Genomic DNA, 22064 nt, shown 5'->3' with positions numbered 1-22064 from the left:
CAAAACAAAAAAAAAATTTTTTTTTTTTTTTTAAGAAAAAACAAAAAGGAAATCCAACAAAGAACTGAGCGCAGAAGCAGCGAGGGCGTGCGGACGTAGCGCCCCTTCGGTCCCCCGCAGTCCGGCTTCTGGTCCAGGCGAGGCCAGCTCCAGCGCAGCGCCGGGGAGCCCGCCAGCGCCCCCTTCTCGACAGCCCAAGTCCTGGGGGCCCCCCCGGTGCCCCGACGGCGCCCCGAAGGCACAGTCCGCGGGGTCGCGCTCCTGCCCGGCTCCCGGCCACCGGCGGCCCTCACTTCTGGGTGGCCAGCTGGTTCTCCAGATCCTCTAGGCGCGCCGTCAGCTGGGCCAGTGAGCGGTTAAGGAAGCCGCTGGGGGTCTCGGGGGTTCCTACACCACCACCACCACCCCCGCTCCAGCCCGGCCCCCCTCCCCTCCGGCCTCAAAGGATATGGTTCTGCGTCAGCTTCTCGAGCGCCCCCAGCGTGCGGCCCTGGAACTCCACGAGGTTTTCGCATTCGCAGGGACTTTGAAGCTCTGTGCCCGCGCCGATGCCCTCCTCTGCCAGCGGGGCACAGAGAGTCAGGGGAATGAGAATCTGCAGGAGGACGAGCCGGCCCTGGCAAGGGCCTCGGATACACCTGCACCCGCCTGTGGCTGTGTATGTGGGCTTCGGATTCAAACAGACCTGGGGTGAATACCAGCTAGGCAGGCGTGAGATACTGCAAAACTCACGCAACCTTTCTAAGCCTGAGTTTCCTTGTGTGTAAAAATGGGTACAGTGGGAAACTTATTTATTGGTGGTGCTGAGGATTCTATGGTGTGTGTGTGTGTGTGTGTGTGTGTGTGCGCGCGCGCGCGCGCGCGTGCGCGTGGACATCTTAAAAGAGTATTTCTCAAACCTTTGTGCTCTTTGGAATCACCAAATCTTGTTAAAATACCGATTCTGATTCTGAATGGTCAAAGAGCTGAGACTCCACATTTCTAATTAGCTACCGAGTGATGCTGGTGCTGCTGGTCTATGGACCACACTTTGAGTAGCGAGAGTCCAAATGACAGCCGCACTCTCCAAATGAAACTTCATGCGGTGATGGGACTCTTCTGTTTCTGGTCTGTCCAGTGCCATACCCACAAGCCACGTGCAGCTATTTAACATTTGAAATGTGGCTAATGTGATTAAAGAACTAAAATTTTGAACTTTTAAAAGTAATTTAAGTGGGCACATCTACCTTATTAGAGAGGGAAGATCTAGTGTATTGCCTAGTTCAAGTATATACATTATTGTGTATTTCAATTAGACCAGTAATTCTCCAAGTGTGGTCGCTGGACCAGCACCATCAGTACCACCTAGAAAGTTCTTAAAATGCAAATCATCAGACTCCACCTCAGACCTACTGAGTCATAAATTCTAGGGTTGGAGTCTAGCAAATGGTGTTTTAAACCCTCCACACTGATGTTTAAAAAACACTGATCCAGGGGTGCCTGGGAGGCTCAGTCGGTTAAGCGTCTGCCTTCACCTCCGGTCATGATCTCAGGATCGAGCTCTGCATCAGGCCCCCTGCTCATCAAGGACTGTTTCTCCCTCTGCACCTACCTCTCACTCGTGCGTTCTCTCTCCCTCAAATAAATAAATAAACTCTTTAAAAAATAATAAAAATAAAAACCAATGACCCAAACAAGCAAACAAAAACCAGTGATCCAACTCTATTTCCGCACACACTTCAACATTCCTGAAATCAAAATATGTGCCTTACAATTAAATCTGGCACCTTTTTTTTTTAGCGGTATATAAAATAATGGAAAGTCTTATAATGGACGGTATCTTAGATTCACCAAAATTTTGTAAACGTGTGCCCTTTTTCATATAACAGCACAATGCCTTCACAAAAGAGTTGTTCTTATGATTTAAGAGTGATTTCTTAGTCTAGTTGCACCCTTAGCAGATTGCTGTATGATAGGTCATCAATGGTACTGATAAGGTCCTGCAAAGATGCCTGTCTTCACAGCTGGGGAAACCAGGGGCCAGAGAAAGGGGAAGATCTGCCCAAGATCACACAGCTGATTGGTGAAGAGCCTCACCACAGACCCCAGATTTCTCTTAGAATTTTAGAGCTGGAAGCAAGCTTGGGCAGCCAGGGCCTGCCCCTGTTGCAGAAGAGGGAAGTTAAGGTAGGGATGGAAGTTAAGTGACTTGCCCAAAGTCACACTGCAGTGTGTCAGGACAGGAAGGGCCCTGACAGAGCAGCTAATCCAGTGCTTCCACAATACTGTAGCAAATTATTAGAGTTAGCCTGGAGAGAGAGAGGAAGAGGGACATAGGTAGGTAGGCGTGTATGTGTATTATGTATATGCACAGACACACACCTGGGTGTTTACATGTGTATATACACAGATGTGTATGTATATACATATATACTTTATGTATATGTATATGCATATGTATTTTATATAAGTTTTTTTTTTTTTTTTTGACTACAGATTCTCTAGGCCAGCCCAACTAGGCCAGCTACTGAACCTAGCTCTGGAGGGGCCTGGTAATGTGAAAGAGTCACATATGGCCTGGGTTAGAGTCTGAAGACTCTGTGGTAAAAATTACCCCCAAGAAGTTCCCTATATGACCTGTGAAGTACAGTACACAGGTTCAACAGCCCGCTTCTCCTCCACAGAGAGAGTTGGTCCCTTTTTCATCAACTGAGCACCAGATGAAGTAGAGGGACTGAATTTATGGGCGATATTGTAAAAAAAAAAAAAAATACATGTCTTTGTGGACTCGGAACACTCAGTCCTGTCACTTTGCCGGCTCCGTGTAGTTGAATTCCAACACGTCATAAAAGAACATGTGAGGTGCCACTGCTAGCAAGGACTCTGGCATGCCTTGGAAAAAGTTTCCTCAAACTACTGTGAACACCCACTAATGTGAGGGGCAGGAAGCCAGCCCAGTCTAGTGCTTAGCTCTGACGTCCTTGGGAATCACCCAAGGGTCTGGTTAAAGTACAGAATCTGATTCTTTCGGTCTGGAGAGCTCTGGAAATGCTGCGGTTCTAACAAGCCACCAGGTGACAAGTCTGCCGCTGGTCCAGGGACCACACTTGGAGTAACAAGGGTCTAACTAGTGAGTCGGACCCCTGGCTATAACTCTACCAAGGGAACAGGGCTGGATAGGAGAGGGGAAGCTCGGAGGCTGGGCATTGAGTGAAGGCAGATGCGCTCACCCGGGCAGATGCTGCCTCTGAGGTTGTCCAGCAGGTGCGTCATGGTGCCAAAGTCAGGGGAGTAGGACACATGCAGCTCTGAAGGCTCCGAGGCGATCTGCCGGAGCTCCTCCTCCACCGCCTTGCCCACGCCCACAGCGTACATGACGATGCCTACAGGGTCGGGGTTTGCGGTGGGGGCGGGGGCGGGATAGGGAGACACAGTGGGCGCCCCAGGCCTCAGTTAAGACCGCCTTCCGCATCCCACTTAACCCCAGGCCAGTGCGTCCCGTGCCAAGCCCACCTTCCTCCTTGGCCCTTGCGGCCCACACCGAGATGTCATCCTGGGAGCGGCCGTCGGTGAAGACCAGGCCCACGCGAGGCACGTTGAGGGCGCGGGGCCGTGCGCCCTGCGCCTCGGAGAAGCTGTGCTCCACCATGTGGCGCAGCGCCAGCCCGGTCATGGTACCGCGTTCCATGTATTCCACGGCCAGGACCGCCTGCTTGACCTCGGCCGCGGTACCGTAGCGCCCCAGCGGGAACTCGGTGCGCACGCGGCTCGAGAACTGCACCAGCCCCACACGCGTGCCCTCGGGGGACACGTCCAGGAAGTCCACGATCTGGTTCACGAAGCGCTTCACCAGCTCGAAATTCTGCGGGCGCACGCTCTTGGAGCCATCGACGAGCAGAACCAGGTCGACGTGGCCTTCCCGGCACCCTGTACGGTGAGAAGAGCTTAAACTGGGGGCCCGATCCTGTGCTGGCAGCTGCCATCTACCCACCTGGTCATTCACATTTATTACATTACAGGTACCATGTGTGAAGTCCTTCCTGTGCCAGGCACTATACTAGATAATAATGGTAATAATAACAAATTAATAAAACTTTATGAAAATAATAAATTTATCAAAATAATATACATTGAAAAACATATGTTGTTAATATATAAACAATCACAACAATAAATAAAAACAAAAACATTATTATTTGACAGCTTACTGTGTGCCAGGAATTGGGCTAGGTGCTTCATATATTTTTTTCTCAATCCTCCCAATAATCTTAGGTATTATCCCCACTTTATATAACCTTAGGTTCTGAAGGATAATTTGCTCCAGACTCCATAGCTAATAGTGACTGAGCAGGATTTGAAGCCAGCTCGGTCTGACCCCAAAACCCATGCTCCTAAATCACTCTACAAAGTTACCTCCCCTGTTCTGAATTGGAGACTTCGCTAGGCCCTGAAGGGGGTTCAACAATTAATTAACATAACTGGGATCCTAAGGAATTCAGGACAGAACAGAGCAGTCAGACATGCCCTATGCTACAGCCAAGGAAAGTGCTAGAAGAGGGGCATTTAGAGAGCCCACGGTAGGAATAATTCTCTCTTCCTGGAGTTGGGGAGGAAGGTTGCATGGAGGTGGTAACATCTGATTTGTTCTTCCAGGAGGAACAGGTGTGCTAGGAGACCTGCTAACCAGGTTGAGATGAGGTGAGGCAGTGGTTTCAAAATTTTGATCGCACCCCACAGTCACAATAATAGTACAACAGGACACCCTTCGGATGCGCACGTATAATTAAATTTCATGAAACAATAGTTATTCTTTCCACATGCAGTAAGCTCTGTTTTCTCCTTAAAAAAAAAAAAAAAAACTAATTTGATTTCATTATCCACTAAGGTGCCTGCACCCACCATCTGAAAAACTCAGGGATAAGGCATCTGAACTCAGGGGTAGGCATTGGCAAGCCCAGAAGACTCTCGAGCGAGGGAGAAATAGGAGCAAATGTGTACTTTTGATATTAACCACGACAGCAGAGTAGAGGATTGAGAGGAAAGAGATGGAGGCCGGATACGGCACGCCCTCCACCCCCCACCCCACCATCACCAACACTACACATTCCCAGCACACCCTTGAGCCACAGAATCAAGGATGCTCATAATGTGGGCCGGGAGAGGCGGTGGGAGGGTGGGGGGGGCAGGGGCAGACAGAACACCCTCCCACCCGCCACTCACGGTTGCAGCTCTTGCCATCTGCCTGGAGTTGCTGGCCCTTGGGGCACAGGCAGCGGTAAGAGAGGCCCTCACTCACACACTGGAACTCGCATCCATGGTCTACACCATTGCAGAGGTCCCGGGCTTCAAGGAGAGATGAGTCAGGATGGATCAGGGTGGACTCCGCCACTCAAGATCCCTTACCCCTCTGCATAAACACAAGAGACCCCTCCTCACCCTGACAGCTCCTCCCATCAGGCAGCAAGTCGTGGCCCTCTCTGCAGTAGCACCGTGGCCCACCAAAGGTGCTAACACACTCATGCTGGCAGCTGTGGTTCCCAAAGCTGCAGTGGTCAACGGCTGGTGGGAAGGAAGAGCAAGAACAAGGTGTCGCTTCTGACTCGAGCCATCACGGACCTCAGTCCAGGATGCAAGGGGTGGGGCTCGCTCACCCCTGCAGCTTCTCTGGTCCTGCTGGAGTACAAAGCCAGCTCGGCAGCGACAGAAATAGGAACCTGGGGAGCTGATGCAGTGATGCTCACAGCCATGGGTCCTTTGAGAGCACAGGTCAATGGCTGAGGAAGAGGTGAGGTCAGCATGTGCCCTGGGAGGGGCTGCACTTCTCAGCCCCAACAGAACGGTCATCAGAGGAGCTTTTCAAAAATACCTATGCCTGGGCCCCAACCCCGCAAAATCCTGACTTAATTAGTCTGGGGTGGTACCCAGGCATCTCCAATTTCCTAGTGGGCCAGGTGGCTCTCCTGACTCAAAACCCAGCTGCCTCCTAATGTGCCCCTTACTAACCCAGGCATAAGAACCAGAATTGACAATTGCAGAAGACAGGGCCCCTGCCCTCAAGATGCTCACTGACACAGAGGAGGACCAGGCTCTGCCATTACCTACTGAGCCCCCATTTCTCCATCTGCAAAATGGGAATATAATGGAAGAGTACAATTGCTATTTACAACTTCCTTCTAAGGAGGGTGAACTATTATTGCCTGCTGAGTATCAATTGATGGTTGAGATGTGCAAAGATAGCCCAGAGCTGAGCTGGAAAATAGGAACTGGGGAGATACAGATTGCCATGCATGAAAAAAGTGAGAATTTGGGGTTCCTAGGAAAGAGATGGGAGTGGAGAGAGGAAGAACAAGAGAGAGTGTGAGCATGAGTTCCTGCGTGGGCTGAGGTTGCCAGCGAAAAATCACTTCTAATGGGGCGACAGGACTTTGGGGATCAAGGGTGTCTAATATTCAATTATTAATAGTGGGTGTTTCTTTCATGTGTGTATGTTTGACTTTACTTAGATGTAACTCACACCTCTGTCCACCCCCATCTTTAGTAAAATGGACATATGCACAACTTACATGTACACACACATGTCCTTGTGTGCACAAGTGTACAAATCAAAGAAGAGACTGATTTACATGCATAAAACAAGAAAAGCATGTGCGAGTTGAGAAATTGAGTGAGGACCCAGAAGTTCAGAATGAGAGGTGACCATAGAATGTAACACTTGGGGAATTCCCAGAGATGTTGGGGAATGATTCAAATGTTCAGAAGTCATCACATGAGGCTTCAAGCCAGCTTTTTCTAAGTTCTGGAAATAAGAAGACCCCAGCTGACATCTGCATTTTGGGGAACACATGGCTTCTTTTCCCCAGTAGTCATGAGATTGAGAGTTGATATATGGAAAGCTTCAAGTGCATTGTCTAATACTAAATCGGTACTCTGTGAATGGTAGCTGCCATCATGATCAAAGGAGTGGACACACATACACACAAAAAAGCAAATTCCATTTGTATAAGGAAGGCATAGTGTGCCATAGCTTTTCAGAAGACAAAAATGAAGAACCAGGCCTTGAAGCATTTGCAGAAAGAAGTAGCAAGGGCAGCCCAGAAAGAGCTGAGATGCAGAAGCAGAAATGAACAGTGTATATAGAGGTGTAGGGAGGAGTACGGAGACCCTAACTGAAGACTGCAACAGTGAGTGTCTAAGTAACAGAAACAGTAAGAAGATATCCATGTGAGAATTCACAAACAAGTTTGGGAGGCCAGGTAGGAGACAAGGCTGAAATAAGGGAAAGAATGATGTAAAAAGCACACTTAACTGTGGGGTCAAGATTTCATCAAGGAATTGTGTGGCCGCAGGCAATGCTGTCCCTTTCTTGGACCCATAAAGTAAGGGCACTGAACTTTTACTCCAAAAGCCCTTCCAGACTCATTGGTCTGATCCTGGGGCAATAGGGAGCCACAGAAGACTCAGGGCAGGAGCAGCTCTCACCCAAACAGCTCTTGTTATCTGCAGCTAGCTGGTAGCCAGGGTTGCAGGCACAGTGGAACGTGCCTGGGGTGCTGACACATTGGTGCTGGCAGCCGTGTTCCCCCTCAGCACACAGATCCTTTCCTGAGGACACACAACAGTAGAATCAGTGAGAGACAGATGGGCAGAACCCTCCAACAAGAAAAAACTGGGTGGGGTCAGAGGCAGGCACCAAACTCAAGTACAACTTTAGAGGGGACAAGTCTCATTTGAGAGCGCCAGTCCAGATGAGAGGGCTTAGAGAAAGAACAGGGCCTGTGTAGCTCCCATGAATAGGCTCAGAAGGGGTCACCGGGCTAAATGCCGGCTAAATGCAGTGACATAGGGCAGGACTGCTCAGGGACAAGACAGAGGAGGTGGAGAGGTACTAAATCAAGGTGGGTGAATTAAGTCAAGGCGTGACTAGACCAGACCTGCTGCATTGTGGGAGGAACTAAAGTGACAGTGGGCGGGGCCATGCCCATGTGGGCGGGACATGACTCTTTCGGGTGGGCGATTGTTCTCAGCTTCGAAAGGCGGTGCTTTTTGTGTCGAGGGCGATTTTGGAGTTTGACCTTAGGCCTGTGGTAAACCACAATAGCTCATCCGGGTGAGCAGGCACGCTAAATGTTGTTTCTTGTGGGCGAAGCCTAAGCAAAAGTGGGCAGAGCTGGAATTTGAAACAGCCTGAGGCAGCCGGGCGCCTCGCCACCATCTGGTGGGCGGAGCTAACGCAGGAGCGGGCGGTGCCTCCCGGGATAGAATGTTATTTACGTGGAGGGAAGCGGCATCCAAGCGTCTGGGTAGTGCGCGCCTCGCTCCAGTGCTCCCCTAACTCACCACACAGCCGGCCCTGGAACTGCAGGCCAAACTCCTGGATAAGATCGAAGGACTCAACGAGGAAGACGTGCTCGTCCAGCGGGGGAGACGCCATGGCCCGCAGGGAGCCCACGTCGGCGCGCTGCACACCCACCGCGTAGATCTCGATGCCCCGGGCGCGCGCCTGCGCCGCCACCTCAGCCACGCGATCCTGGGGCCGCCCGTCGGTCACGATGACAGCGACGCGCGGTACGCGCGCCTCCGGCGGGCGCGCACCCTCGGCCACACTGAAGGCCACGTTCATGGCGTACTGGATTGCCAGCCCGGTCATGGTGCCCTGAGCTAGCGGCACCAGCGCGCGGATGGCGCGCTCCATGTCCTCGCGTCGCGAGAAGGCGCCGAGTGGGAAGACGCTCTGCACTTGACTCGAGTACTGGATCACGCCGACGCGCGTGGCATTGGGCCCCACGTCCAGGCCGCGGAGGAGGCCCACCAGGAACTGCCGCATGGTCTCGAACTCAAAGGGGCGCACGCTGCGCGAGCTGTCAATCACGAACACCAAATCCAGGGGTCCCGTCCGACACCTGGGACCTTCGAGAAGATCAGGAAGGACTTTCCTAGGTCTGCAAAACCTCATCTTGGAGGAGATCCCCAAGAAACCCAGGGCGAAGTGGTGCCATCCCAGGGGTAATAGCGCCTAGCGCAGAATTAACCTAGTAAATGTGAGTTAGATACATTCACTTAGCATTTGCTAAGGGCCTGGGCCAGATTTCCCCCAATTCTCTATCCTACAGCTCTTAGGGCTGTTCTGAAGAGGTATTCTACAATTCGGGAGTAGGTGAAGGGATATGGCAATCTCAAATGTCTATAGGGACCAGGCAGGTAACATAAATGAATGAACTGGTTGCGTTAGGCTGGCGGACACACGTATCCCTTCTACGGCCAAATGTGGACCCCAAGGTAACAGATCCTTGGATTTTTCAAGAGAAGTCCCAAATCGGGATTTGTATGTGAAGTCTCCTGATTTTTTAATTAACTTTTTAAAAATTAGGGGCGCCTGAGTGGCTCAGTGGGTTAAAGCCTCTGCCTTCTGCTCTGGTCATGATCCCAGGGTGCCGGGATTGAGCCCCGCATCGGGCTCTCTGCTCAGCAGGGAGCCTGCTTCCTCCTCTCTCTGCCTGCCTCTCTGCATACTTGTGATCTCCGTCTGTCGAATAAAGAAATAAAATCTTTTAAAAATTAAATTAAATTAAACACCAATGGGCAGTTTTGCATGAGCACAACTTTGTCATCTCTAAGCCACATCCTACAGATAAGGAAATCTGAGTCCCAGAGAGGGGAAGCTGTGAACTAGAACCCAGCCCCTTTATGATTTCAGAACCTTTGATTTTTCTCTCCCCAGCAGACCTAGCTGGCTGCAGAGGGATAATCAGTTTTTGCTCCCTTCCCCCTGTTGGTGAGCCCCACTCACCTGCAAACTGGAGCTGGGTTTCCCAGGGCTGGAGAAAAAGCAGCAACATGAGCAGTGGCGAGCACAGAAGGCCCCTCATGGCGCTTGAGTGGCAGGGAACAGAAGTATTGGAGCCTGGACCCTACAAAGAAAAAAGCAAAGCAATAATGTTTACGGAACTCTTATTCTGGGTGATGGGCACTTGGAGGGGGAGAAGGATTATGGATTTTTTTTTTTTTTTTACTAATCTCTCTACCTTTGTGTATGTTTGAAGTTTGTCATAATAAAAAAAATATTGCAGGGACGCCTGGGTGGCTCAGTTGGTTAAGCAGCTGCCTTCGGCTCAGGTCATGATCCCAGTGTCCTGGGATCGAGTCCCACATCGGGCTCCTTGCTCAGCAGGGAGCCTGCTTCTCCCTCTGCCTCTGCCTGCCATTCTGTCTGCCTGTGCTCGCTCTCTCTCCCTCTCTCTCTCTCTGACAAATAAATAAATAAAATCTTTAAAAAAAATATTGCATTTACAGTGCTGGGCAATACAAGGAATTCTACTCTGCCGAATTGCAGAATAGTAAATAAATAGAAAGTAGATTTTAAAAATAAAACATTTAAAAAGAAAGGACCCTCTAAAAGAAACAAAAACAAAAATAAATGAAAAAGAAAAAAGACCTTTCTGAATACCGAGCACAGTGTTAAATGCTTCTTATGCACTCGGACATTTAATCCTCTCGGCAATTCTATGAGACTAAGACCGTTATTGTTCCCATTGTACAGATCAGGAAACAGGCTCAGAAAAGGTAAACTCTGGTACCCAAAGTCTTTTGGCAAGAAAGTGGTTCACCACCGTACAGTCCTATGTTGAAGCGGTTCCCAAAACTAGCGGCGCGTTCGGCTCCGCGCGCTCTTCTCCCGGGAGAACCTCTGCAGACGAAAGCCTGCCAGTCCCCCTCCTCGCTCCCCTTCCCCTCCTCACATAAGGCGCTTCTGTGTGGCCGTCCTTCCAACACACGCACGCGCGCACACACACGAACCTACACACTCAAACATGCACCGCCAAGCCTCAGGCCGCCGGGGAGAGCCGCGCCCTTTCACGGGTCTCTGGGGGTTGGGGACCCGCAGCACCGAGGCCAAAACCCACCACGCAAGTTTGGCGCCTCCGCTTCCCTCCTGCTCTCAGGAGAGGCCGCCAGGGGGCGTCTTCCTGGGTCTGGCTGCGTTGGCTAGGTGGCCGTGGGAAGCCCACATCTGCCTAGCAGGTGCCCCTGCCCAGAGCAAACAGTGGCCGGGAGCCTGGAGGCCTTGGAGATAAGCCCGGGGCAGGATATATCCCGCACAAGGGCCAAGAAGCAGGCGCGCGCAGGGTTCCGGGGACAGCAGCATTGGATGAGCCCGGAGGGCGGTGAGTGGGCCCGAGTGTGGTCATGGACCCTGTACGGGCAACAGGTGAGCGCTCACTCTTCCACTGCCCTTAGAGACGGCCCTTGATAATCCCGAAGAATTCCCGTGCACAGATGGGAAAACTGAGGCCCAAGAAGGCTGCCCGCTGAGCTGCAAAGGAACCTGCGACTAGAACCCGGGACTCCTGGCTTCCTTTCTCCCTTCTGGGCTGCCTGGCTGCCTAGCAACCTGGCTCCTCGGAGTCACTAAAACTCTCTTCCTTACATCTCCTCCTACTGCTCTGTACCCCACTCGCACTGCTCTGTACCCCGCTCCCACTGCTCTGTACCCCACTCGCACTGCTCTGCACTCCGCCCCGCCCCCGCCCCATGCTGAAGCTGCCTTAGCCATTTTTCTGTTGCGTGTTTCTTGGCAGAGGGGACCAGCTGCCTTAACCCAACCGCAGCCCCTCTACCCCCCTCCCCCAATTCCGTGAATGGGCCTATTCTGAGCAAGGTCGGGTGCCTACAGCTCGCTCATTCCAGGAGGCCTTTCCTACCCGGATCCTCTCCGCCCTCGCCTTTCAGGCCTAGTAGAAGAACAAAAATCCCTCTGGCAGGGCCCGTGGTGGGAGGTTGAGTAAGCCAGATGTTTCAGCTGCCGCTGGAAACTGGAGGGTGCGGAAGGCCTTCCCTAGCTTGGGCCATAGCCAGGGCCATCACCTCTGGGGCGTGAGGGGCCCAAGAGAAGGGACCTTTGTCACCTCCCGTTCTTCCCCACCTGCAGAAGCCTCAGGGGCCCCAAATCTTGATTAAGATTCCCCGTTATCCTGCTCTTGGCCTGAGCCCACGTGTCGCCCCCACCACCACCCCAGAAATCCTAGAGAGTTAAAATAGCGACTGCGTCAAAGCCCATCACCTTCCCAACCCTCTTATTCCACGGAGGGGGAAGTAAGGTCCAGAGACTAGTGTCTTGCCCAAAGCCACACAGCAGTGTGGTGACAGGTCTGACGCTAGAGCCCTGCGCTCCTCTGAGGAGTTAATCCTAAATTTGGGAAGATTCGGAAATGCCTGAGGGTGCGGAGACCGGGCTCGAAAGGGAGGAGAGGTCTGTGAATAACCCCCCAAGAGCTGGCTGAAGAATAAACACCGCGGGGACGTTCTTGGCGGTTCCTCGAGGGAGGCGATTGGGTGGAAGTCCCCCTACCCATGGTGGCCTTGTTGATGGAGGTTGAACTTGGAAAGGACCCCACAGAAATGACGAAGGGCACTGCGAGTCAGATGGGGGCTCCGTCAGTGGTACAGCCGCGGTAAAACACGGTCGCCCGGTCTGGCTTGACGCCTGCTCCCCCGCAGACCCCTCAGCGCCCCCAGGCCCTTTGACTCACCTGAGCCTGCCGGACAGCTCGGAGGCGCGGCCGCAGAGCGGAGCCCACGGGCGGAGCCTCCCGGGCAATTGGACCAGGTAACGGCGCAGGCAGCGTGCCCGAGATGGGGACTGCCAGGCGGCTGGAGCGAGCCGAGGCGGCGGCCGCATTTAACCCGGGGCTGGCGGTGGGGAGGGGGAGCGCGGGCAGCGACCCCTCCCACCGGCAGCGAGCGCTCCGGGTTCCTCGGAGGGCTGGGGCGGGGCCAGCGCGGCGCCCCTGCGCCTGCCACCCCGGGAGCCCGCGGCGCGAGCTGCGGGGTCGGAATTCGGCTCCCAGAGGGAGGCTGGGCGGCTCCGTTTTCGGCCGCCGGAATGTGTCGGAAGCCTCTGAGGCCCTTCCCGGAGTAGAGCCCCAAGGGGCGGAGCGGGGCCTGGCTCCCGCGGCCGGCTGCCGGGCCCCGCTTTCGAGGGCGCGGCCGGGCTCCTGCCCTCCCGGGCCCCTTCCAGGAGGGAGGAGAAGCCCCGGACTCTGGTCCTGCTTAAGGGTGAAGGGTTCAGAAGGGCGGCCGCAGGGTGCATGGCTCCCCAGGCCCCATCCGCTGGTGGTTCCTCAAATCTCTGCCCTCGCGGACTCCCCCACCGGATCTCTGCGATTGCTCAAGTCTTGGGCCCACCCACCACCCTCGCTCCTCAAAACCCCCAGGCCGCTGGACTCTGGCTGGCCCAGTCCCTTGATTGTGGAGGTCTTGTAATTAAGGGAAGGAAGGCTACGACAGTAACAGGCCCCTCCTCTTGGGAGAAAGGGGGTTAGGAGGGGTGCTTTGACCCCTGAAGGACTCAAATGTTCCCCCCAGGATCCTGGGGACACTTTTTTGGGGGGGGGGCTTCCATGTTTCCAGGCTTCTGAGGACAAGCAAGAGAGCACTCTGGGCCCCGGGGGTCCAGCAAAACTCTTCTCCCCCGCATCAAGATGTCACTGGGGTGGGCCCCCTCAAAGTGGAAGGAAACCATGCACCCTCCCATACTCAGTCTCCATCCCAAGGTGGGCACAAGCGTGGCCTTTGTGCCGCTGGGGCCTCTCCCCAGTGCTTCAGGCTGCACGGGGCACGGGCATGGTGCCAGACCTGCGGAGTGGTGCCTGGGTGGTCCTGGTGGGCGGTGGGCTCCGTTTGGCCTCATTGAGTACCTGGCAAGCTAAATATTTAACCCATGACTTACACCCAAATCCCCTCTCTTGCCTAACGCTTCCCCTCCCTGATCCCCGGTGGAGGGGGGGGGGGGCAGAACTAAATTAGTCCCTTGCCCCCATGCATTGCATTTCATTCACCCTGCTTGCTGGGGTCCATGCCCGCTCTCCCCTAACAATCGCTCCTGCCCCGCCGGCCTGCCCCCACTCCCAGGTCCTCCCCAGAGCGCGTCATGGTCCTGAGGGAAGGCGTGCGCCAGTGCCTGCAGCAACAGGGTGCGCAGACTGTGCGGATCCTGCACGCTAAGGTGGCCCAGAAGTCCTATGGAAATGAGAAGCGGTAGGTGCCTCAGCGGCCCCTCCAAGCGGCCACCTTCCACTCTATGCTTGCCTCCCAGTTTGGTGCCTTTTAGAACCCTGGGAAGGACTCAGGGCTCAACTTTTGGCCAATCACAAACCTTTTTCATCAGCCCCTACTAGCTCCCACTTTGGAACATCCCTGTGATTCTACAGTCCCCACTCACTCATCCATCCATCCATTCATTCCTTCTGTCTTTCACCAAGGACTTAGTGGGCATTTATCAGGTGCCAGGCTGGCTGGACAGCACTGGGCCCAGCACATTACAGCTCCAGATGCCAGGTACAGCCCCTGCTCTCAAGGTATCTTCACTGTAGTGGGCAAGAGACAGACCACAAACTCCCCACAGATGAGTGATCAAGATCCTTCCAGATCGTGAGAAGAGCTAGAAGAGTGATAGAATAGCATAATATAGCAGAAACTGAAGTGGGGGGACACTTGAGCTAGAAATGTCAAGATGGTGGGAAGGCCTTTTAAGCAGGTGACAGCTGAACTGAGACGAACATGAAAAAGACTCCAGACTGGAGAAAATCCAGGAGAAGTGTGCTCCCATTAATAAGAAAAGAAAATGCGCACACCTTGAAGCTGTACCAGCTTGGCCTATTCTGGTGCAAAAGAAGTCAGAGGGGCTGGAATTAGAAAAGGAGAGTGATGTTACAGGGAATAAAGTCAGAGAGGTAAAGCAGGGGCCACATTATGTGAGGAGTTCGGATTTAAACCACCGAAAGGTTTTAGGAAGAAAAGCAACATGATTGACTAGTGCTTTTAAAGAAAGGAAAAGACAGTGTGACTGCTTTGTGCAAAGGGGTGGCGGGGGGGGAAGCGGAGAGAGCCGTGGAAGGCTAATGCTGCAGTCCAGGCAAAATTGATAGCCGTTGGGATTAAGGTGGAGGTGGTAAGAGACCCTTGGATTCTGGATGTGTTTTGAATGTGGGAGACAGGACTGATTAATGGGTTGAGTGGAAGAAGTGATAAAAGAAGGTTCAGATGTTAATGGGGTCCACAGTCATGGAGAAGCCCCGGGAGGGCGGTGGGAAATGTGGAGGAACCATCAAGGATCCTGCCCCATTTATGCTGCCTTTGAGAAGTCTAGAGAAGGTCAAGTGGGGGACGGACGTGCGAGTCCAGCGCTTGTTTGCATGTCTCCGCAGGTTCTTCTGCCCCCCGCCCTGTGTCTACCTCGCAGGTCCCGGCTGGAGAGTGAAGCCAGTGCAGGGCCAAGGTGAGGGCGGACTCCTGAGCTGCCGGGCGCCTCCCCCTACTGGGGGACTGCGCAGCGAGGCCTGGGAGCCCGGCGGGTCGCAGGCGCAGTGTCGCCGCGCCCTCTGGCGGCGAGGACTCAGCTTGCCTGCCACTTGAGTCCTTCCTGAGCCCGCTCGCGTCCCTTTCCAGCCCACCAGGCAGGGGAAACCGGGCCCACGGTCTGCGGTTACATGGGACTGGACGGCGCGTCCGGCAGCGCCGCCGAGACGCAAAAGTTGAATTTCGAAGAGCAGCCGGACTCCAGGGTGAGAGCGCACGGGATAAGGTCCGATTCCTGCTCCCATCCCTGCCCCTCCTTCGGCTAGGAGGGGTCCTTTGCACCCACCACCCTCCCCGAAGAAGCCAAGAGATAGGTAGAGAGGCGGGAGGACCGGGGTTCTGCCTCGAGGGTGAGCCCGGGAGCTGGGATCGTGGGGCTTCATGTCACGTCTGATGGGGCAGACCTGGTGGCGGAGAGCTGAGATGAGACCGCCCCGCGCCCGCGCACCCCGTAGGAATTCGGTTGCGCCAAGACCCTGTACATCTCGGACGCAGACAAGAGGAAGCACTTCCGACTGGTGCTGCGGCTGGTGCACAGAGGGGGCCGAGAGCTGGGCACCTTCCACAGCCGCCTCATCAAGGTCATCTCGAAGCCCTCGCAGAAGAAGCAGTCGCTGAAAAACACCGACCGTGAGCCGGGCGGGGCGTGAGCGCCGGGCAGGGCGGGGATGGGCCACCAGGTCTGCAGCCGCGGAACTGGGGAGGGCGGAGGCCTAGACTGGAGGGGTGGGGCCAGAGCGGGGGAGGTGGAGCCTGGGCCGAGAGAGGGGCGGGGTCTGGGGAAGCAGGTGCGGCGGAGGTCGGAGAAAGAGAAACTAGGGGAGCAAGAGCAGAGAGGAAAGGGGACAGAGCCCAGACCCTGGGAAAGGGGGCGGGAGGTGGCGTCCAGAGCAGACAAAAATGGCCTGCAGGTGCTGAGCTAAAGACAAATTAATTAAAAGTGACGGAAATTTAGTCAAAAGTACCAATTCAGTGGCTGATGTAGGCCTGGCTCTGTGCTAGCTGCCGCGTCCCTGTAAAAAAAGGACAAGTGTCTGTTCTGGAGGAACCCACCGCCTAGCAGGGGAGGACACACATCGCTTATCAAAGAAACAGTTTGAAATAAGTACTACCCTAGATGCCGAGTGACAAATCCCAGGGCTGGGGGCTTTGAGAAGGGGGTGGGGCTGAATAACAATGACGACATCACCACTACCCTGGCAGGGAGGTGGGGGAAGACCTAGGGAAAGGTGGAGCTTTCCTGGCCAACATTAACACGAATCATCCTATTTGATATTTATCGTGTCCCTCTGAAGTGGGTACTATCATTGTTCCTATGTCAGGGATGAGGAAAAGGAGGTCTGGAACATTCATCCATTCATGTAATGAACTCCTGGGGCCTATCACAATTCAGGTGACAATCCAGGTGACTCGGCCAAGACTGCCCGGCTAGGAAGAGACCCAGCCAGGATTTGAACTTGAGTCAGTGTGCCTCCAGAGCCCAGCTCCTGTCCCTACATCATATTTACTTTCTGTCTATTAAAAAACCCCATAGAACCTCTCAGACCCAGGCAAGGCTCTGTCCGGCCCTTGGTATCAGGTAGGTGCTATAGTGTGGTGGTTAGGAGTGCAGATTCTAAAGCTGGGTGGGTGGGTTTGAATCCTGACTCTGCTAAGCACCAGCCAGCCTTGTGATGTGGAGAGGGTAGCTCTCTTGAATAGAGATAATGTCTGTCCCAGAGCTCTGTTGAGAGAATCAAGTGAGCTAGCATGTATAGAGCATTTAAAACAGTACCTGACACACAGCAAATGTTAGCTATCATTATTATCCAATGGATGGGAACTTGGACTAAGTATAAACTGAGCACCTACTGTATGCCTAGCAGGCGAGAGAGGGAGATGACCCAGTGCTTTCTCCCCAGGTGGTCAGAGCTCAATCAGAAAACAAAACCATGGCTCTGAGTGTGAGTGATAAGCAGGAAGAGATCAGTGCCAAGCCCTGGAAAGATCACACTGCTGTCTCACACCACATGGTCTTTGCTTACGCAGGCCCTGAGCAACTCCTACCTACTTCCTGCTCCCCAGCTGAGAGTATAACCTCCTCCAGGATGCCCTCCTTCACCCAGCCTTACCACATCATTTTGAAATTTTATATATATGTCCCTCCTCTCTGAGAACGTGAACTCCTCCAAAGCAAAACTGGGTCTAATTCACCCTTTGGTGCCCAGAACCCGGCACAGTGCCCGCCTGAAAGAAGGCACTTGGTGAACAGTTGGTAATATTACTTGCTGAGCTGGGATGCCCAGGCAGCAAAAAAGGAACAGGCAAAAGTACAAAAACAGGACTACCACAAGTGCTAGGTAAATGACCATAAAATCAGCCGAGTGTATCTAAGCCAGTGAGCATATGAGGGGACTGACACAGGGGACAGGGGACCAGAAATTGTCTGAAAAGTACAAAGAACCAAGCCAGGCTTGGGTGCTGATTTCACCTCCCCTCACAGTGTGCATATCCTCGGGCTCGAAGGTCTCTCTCTTCAACCGCCTGCGCTCCCAGACCGTGTCCACGCGCTACCTCTCTGTGGAAGATGGGGCCTTTGTGGCCAGCGCACGCCAGTGGGCTGCTTTCACGCTCCACCTGGGTAACCACAACAGCAGGCCCGGGACTGGGTGCTTCGCATGCATGAGTTCACTCCACCTTCCCTATAACCCCTTGAGAAAAGTATACTTTGCCCATGGAATTAAGGCTTGCCCCAAATTTCCGGTGAGTCTGTGACTGGTCCAAGCCATTCTGGCTCCAATGTCCAGCCCTCTCCTCTCCTCTCAAACCCCATCCCAGGAGCAAACATTTTTAAAGATAGCCACAGAGGACCCCTCCAGGACTGCATGCCGACCCCACCCATAAGACCCATGCGTGAAGTGGGGTGGAGCTAGAGGCGAGGAGGGCAGGGTTGGGGGCAAAAGCTTGAAACCCCTGAAACCTTCCTTTCTTCCCTTCCCTTTTTGCACCCCAGCTGATGAACACTGTTCTCAGGGGGACTTCCCGCCTCGAGAAGGCTACGTCCGCTACGGCTCCCTAGTGCAACTTGTCTGTACTGTCACAGGCATCACACTACCTCCAATGGTACGAGAAGGGAGGGCATACCTGGGGGGAGAGGGAAAGATCCCTACAGGTGCATATCGAAGGTGTGACCCACAAGGGCAGGGCTAGAGGCTGAGAGCCCAAGGCATAAAGACACCTGTTCTCACTCTGGATACTCGGGGCTTTGTGGGGCGGGATGGAGGTAAAGGGTGGGCGGGGCGTGGCACGGGGTAGGAGGAGCCTACCAGGGACCGCATGGCTATTGGATAGCGGGAAGCTAGCCTGGAGGGCAGCCTCTGACCACCCAGACACCTCACTGCCCAGCACTCCTTCCATTGTAGATCATCCGCAAAGCAGCCAAACAGTGCGCCCTCCTTGACGTGGACGAGCCCATTTCCCAACTGCATAAGTGTGCATTCCAGTTTCCCGGTGATCCTTCCGGAGGGGTGGGCACTTACTTATGCCTGGCTACAGACAAGGTGGTGCAATTCCAGGTGAGGGATACTGTACTGGCACCAAGCATCCTAGAAAGCCAGAACACAGAGAACCATAGGTTATAAGATCATCATCACGGCTGCTGCTTACTGAGCAACACTACCTCCCTTAAAATGTTGGAACCGCAGACTATCAGGACAGAATCCAAGAATGAAGAAAAAATGGTAATGATATCATTGAGCCATGCTCCTTCCCAGAGAATATTAAGAGTCATAGAATGTTTGGAGATAAGGTTATAGAACGAAACTTAAATTCGCAATAAGGAATAGCATGAGTATTATTGTGCAGAGATCATTAGAATCATAAAATGTTAAGCCATAGAATTATAGAATGATCACTTCTCAGCCTTTTGGCTAAGATCAAGTGTAGAATTATAGAATGTGGAAAATTACTATTATTATTACTGCTACTATTATTATTATTAAGCAGTATAACTCCCAAAAGAATATTGTCATAGAATGTTGAAATAAAAAAATTATGTAGAAAGTAACATTATTATTGAGCAATAATCCCTCCCAAAGAATTTTCTTAAAATGTAGAATAGGGGCGCCTGGGTGGCTCAGTGGGTTGAGCTTCTGCCTTTGGCTCAGGTCATGATCTCAGGGCCCTGGGATCGAGTCCCGCATCGGGCTCTCTGCTCAGCAGGGAGCTTGCTTCCCCTTCTCTCTCTGCCTGTTTCTCTGCCTACTTGAGATATTTCTCTCTCTGTGTCAAATAAATAAATAAATAAAATGTAGAATAGAATTGCACAATGTTAAAAAATAACATTCTAAAATCCTAAGAAAATGGGGCGCCTGGGTGGCTCAGTGGGTTAAGCCTCTGCCTTCAGTTCAGGTCATGATCTCAGGGTCCTGGCAGAGCACTCCACATGGGGTTCTCTGCTCAGCAGGGAGCCTGCTTCCCCCTCTCTCCTCCACCTGCCTCTCTGCCTGCTTGTGATCTCTCTCTGTGTCAAATAAATAAATAAATAAAATCTTTTAAAAATAAAACAAACAAGTAGAAAAGAAAATAGACTATTAGAAACTAGCTAGTTCAGCGAACTTATTTGCCCCTGGGAACATAAGGGTCTTGTCCAAGCTCACAGGGCAGGTAAAGCTCAGAGCCTAGGACTGGACCCCAGAATGCAAAGACTCAGGCACTATGCTGGCTCCCCCATGCCGGTGGCCACCATTCCCTCGTCTCCTCGAAGGCCTCCCCCTGCCCCAAGGAGGCAAACAGGGCGCTACTCAACGACAGCTCTTGCTGGACCATCATCGGCACCGAGGCGGTGGAGTTCTCCTTCAGCACCAGCCTGGCATGGACGCGGGAGCCGGTCACTCCGGTGCCCCTCATCAGCACCCTGGAGGTGACTCTGGGCGCTGGCTGGCGCGGGCGGGCGGGGATCTGACTCCGGGAGCGGTGGAGGGGCTGGCGATGGAGAGCAGCAGGCTCTCGGCCACGGCACCCGCTCCCTTCCTCCCTCAGCTGAGCGGTGGGGGCGACGTGGCCACGCTGGAACTCCACGGTGAGAACTTCCACGCGGGGCTCAAGGTGTGGTTCGGGGACGTGGAGGCGGAAACCATGTACAGGTACAGCGGGCGCCTCCCTTGGGCCGCGGAGGACGGGGCGGGTGCGCGTCATCGGAATCACTGCAGCCTTAACCTCGGTGCCACCCCCAGGAGCCCGCGGTCCCTGGTGTGCGTCGTGCCTGACATAGCCGCCTTAGGCAGCGACTGGCGCTGGCTGCGCACACCCATCACTGTGCCCGTGAGCCTGGTGCGTGCCGACGGCCTCTTCTACCCCAGCGCCTTCTCCTTCACCTACACCCCGGAGTACAGTGCGAGGCCCGGCCCCCCGGGCGCCCCGGAGCCCGCCCCCGACGCAGACGCGCTGCTGGAGAGCATCCACCACGAGTTCACGCGCACCAACTTCCACCTCTTCATCCAGACTTAGGTTCCCGCCCACGGCCGGCCTGGGCCGGTGTTCTGGCTCCCCAGCCCTGGCCCCTGCTCCTTTGCGGACAAGAGAAGGCCAAAGCCTGGGTCTGGGGACGCTCTCGCCATAGAAACTGTCACTCACTTGTCTTTAAATATCCAACAAGACATGACCTGAGTGATGCTGTGTGTCTGCGTCCAGACACGAGTGTGGCTCTCCCTGTGTTTGCCCAACTCTCTCTTTAAATCAAGCAATCAATCTCCTCTCTCTCTCTCTCTCCTGGAGTAACTATGCATGGCTTCCTACTTGTGTGTCCCTATCCCTCCAACTTTGTCTCTCTCTCTTCCTCCAAGTCTCACTAGGATTTCACATACTCTTAGAGGTCAGGTCTGGGGTGTTTACCCTCCATGCAGTTGTGTCTCCTCTTGAAGAGAAGACACGTGGTGTCACCCACGCAGGCATGGAGCATGGGCTCCTGAGACACACCCTGGAGCATCGTGTCCTACTTGGAGTGCTAGACCTGCCTTGGAATGCCAGCTGCCTAGAGCCCCATGGCCTGCCCACAGCACTGGCTCTTACCTGGGTCACTTGGAACTGCCTGGAGCGCTGGGGTCTACTTGGAGCAGTAGGTTACTCCTAGAGCCCCGGGTCTCACCTGGAGCACTGGGCTCCCGCAGCACACCCAGTCCCACCTGGCGCAGGTGCTTGCTGGAGCACCAAGTCCGATCCTGAACACTGGATCCCATGGGAAGCACCAAGCCCCTCCTGGGGCCTGAGGGTCCTGCCCTGGAGTGCCGGCTTCCACCCTGGAATCCAAAGACCTGCCTCTCCTCGAACTCACGCACGATGGCTGGACCAGGCACAGTACCCTTGCTTGTGTCTGCTCTCTGGCCTATGGCTTCGGTGCCTGGGACAGTGGTCAGGTCTTGCCATCTTAACTGTCCCCCCAGGCACTTGTCTTGCAGGTCCAGCGGGATGCAGTCCTGCAGATCAGGGATTCCTCTATGCCAAGGGAGAGTCTGATCTGCATGACCCACCGCCCCAAGGAGTGGGGTGCTTAGTGTACTCCCTCCCACCCTCACACAGAAGAAGGGACAACTCTGATGGAACAGAGAGCCTGCCTTTCTGACCCCTTCTGGAGAAGCAATGGCGTTCAGAAGCAGCTAGCATCCCCGAGCTCCTGTCCTTGCCCCAGGGCCCACCTGCCGGCTCTGGGGATGAGTTACCCTCCTAGCTATGCACCCCCACCAGTCCATGCAAAG

The 22064-nt window shown here is 53.9% G+C and overlaps 2 protein-coding genes across 4 annotated transcripts; one reads left to right on the top strand and one right to left on the bottom strand.

Moving 5' to 3' along the window:
• Window positions 1-52: 52 nt before the first annotated feature.
• Window positions 53-12562, bottom strand: LOC111141421 (matrilin 4). Of its 3 annotated transcripts, XM_022493959.1 has the most exons (11): window positions 12507-12562; window positions 9767-9887; window positions 8317-8886; window positions 7459-7581; window positions 5631-5753; window positions 5416-5538; window positions 5200-5322; window positions 3493-3906; window positions 3210-3362; window positions 451-558; window positions 53-348 (listed from the first exon to the last, which is right to left on the bottom strand). In XM_022493959.1, the coding sequence occupies exons 2-11, from the start codon at window positions 9843-9845 to the stop codon at window positions 290-292; spliced, it is 1875 nt and encodes a 624-aa protein (XP_022349667.1). In that variant the 5' UTR covers window positions 9846-9887; window positions 12507-12562; the 3' UTR covers window positions 53-289. The 3 variants fall into 3 exon arrangements, with proteins under 3 accessions (XP_022349667.1, XP_022349668.1, XP_022349669.1); XM_022493960.1 differs by lacking the exon at window positions 5631-5753; XM_022493961.1 differs by lacking the exons at window positions 5200-5322; window positions 5416-5538; window positions 5631-5753.
• LOC111141790 (recombination signal binding protein for immunoglobulin kappa J region like) lies at window positions 11119-20820 on the top strand. Its single transcript, XM_022494606.1, has 12 exons — window positions 11119-11185; window positions 12475-12583; window positions 13888-14013; window positions 15183-15253; window positions 15424-15539; window positions 15789-15963; window positions 17816-17953; window positions 18326-18435; window positions 18735-18887; window positions 20078-20233; window positions 20353-20456; window positions 20547-20820. The coding sequence occupies exons 1-12, from the start codon at window positions 11164-11166 to the stop codon at window positions 20818-20820; spliced, it is 1554 nt and encodes a 517-aa protein (XP_022350314.1). The 5' UTR covers window positions 11119-11163.
• The last annotated feature ends 1244 nt before the right edge of the window (window positions 20821-22064 follow it).

The sequence above is a fragment of the Enhydra lutris genome, unplaced genomic scaffold, assembly GCF_002288905.1.
Source record: "Enhydra lutris kenyoni isolate GAN:26980312 unplaced genomic scaffold, ASM228890v2 scaffoldscaffold6, whole genome shotgun sequence".
Classification (NCBI taxonomy): Eukaryota; Metazoa; Chordata; class Mammalia; order Carnivora; family Mustelidae; genus Enhydra; species Enhydra lutris.
Note: the sequence above shows the minus strand (reverse complement) of the source record. Positions and strands in the feature narration are given on the sequence as shown.

Bases quoted from the DNA above. Each gene is read 5' to 3' on its own strand.
- LOC111141421 (XM_022493959.1), bottom strand. From the start codon at position 9,845: ATGAGGGGCCTTCTGTGCTCGCCACTGCTCATGTTGCTGCTTTTTCTC. The intron at 5,323-5,415 runs GTGAGGAGGGGT...CTCTCCTTGAAG, and splicing joins TGATGGGAGGAGCTGTCAGG to CCCGGGACCTCTGCAATGGT. The intron at 559-3,209 runs GTGAGCGCATCT...CCCCGCTGGCAG, and splicing joins CAGAGGCAGCATCTGCCCGG to AGGAGGGCATCGGCGCGGGC.
- LOC111141790 (XM_022494606.1), top strand. From the start codon at position 11,164: ATGGACCCTGTACGGGCAACAG. The intron at 11,186-12,474 runs GTGAGCGCTCAC...GCTCCCCCGCAG, and splicing joins GGACCCTGTACGGGCAACAG to ACCCCTCAGCGCCCCCAGGC. The intron at 18,888-20,077 runs GTGAGGGATACT...GTCTCCTCGAAG, and splicing joins ACAAGGTGGTGCAATTCCAG to GCCTCCCCCTGCCCCAAGGA.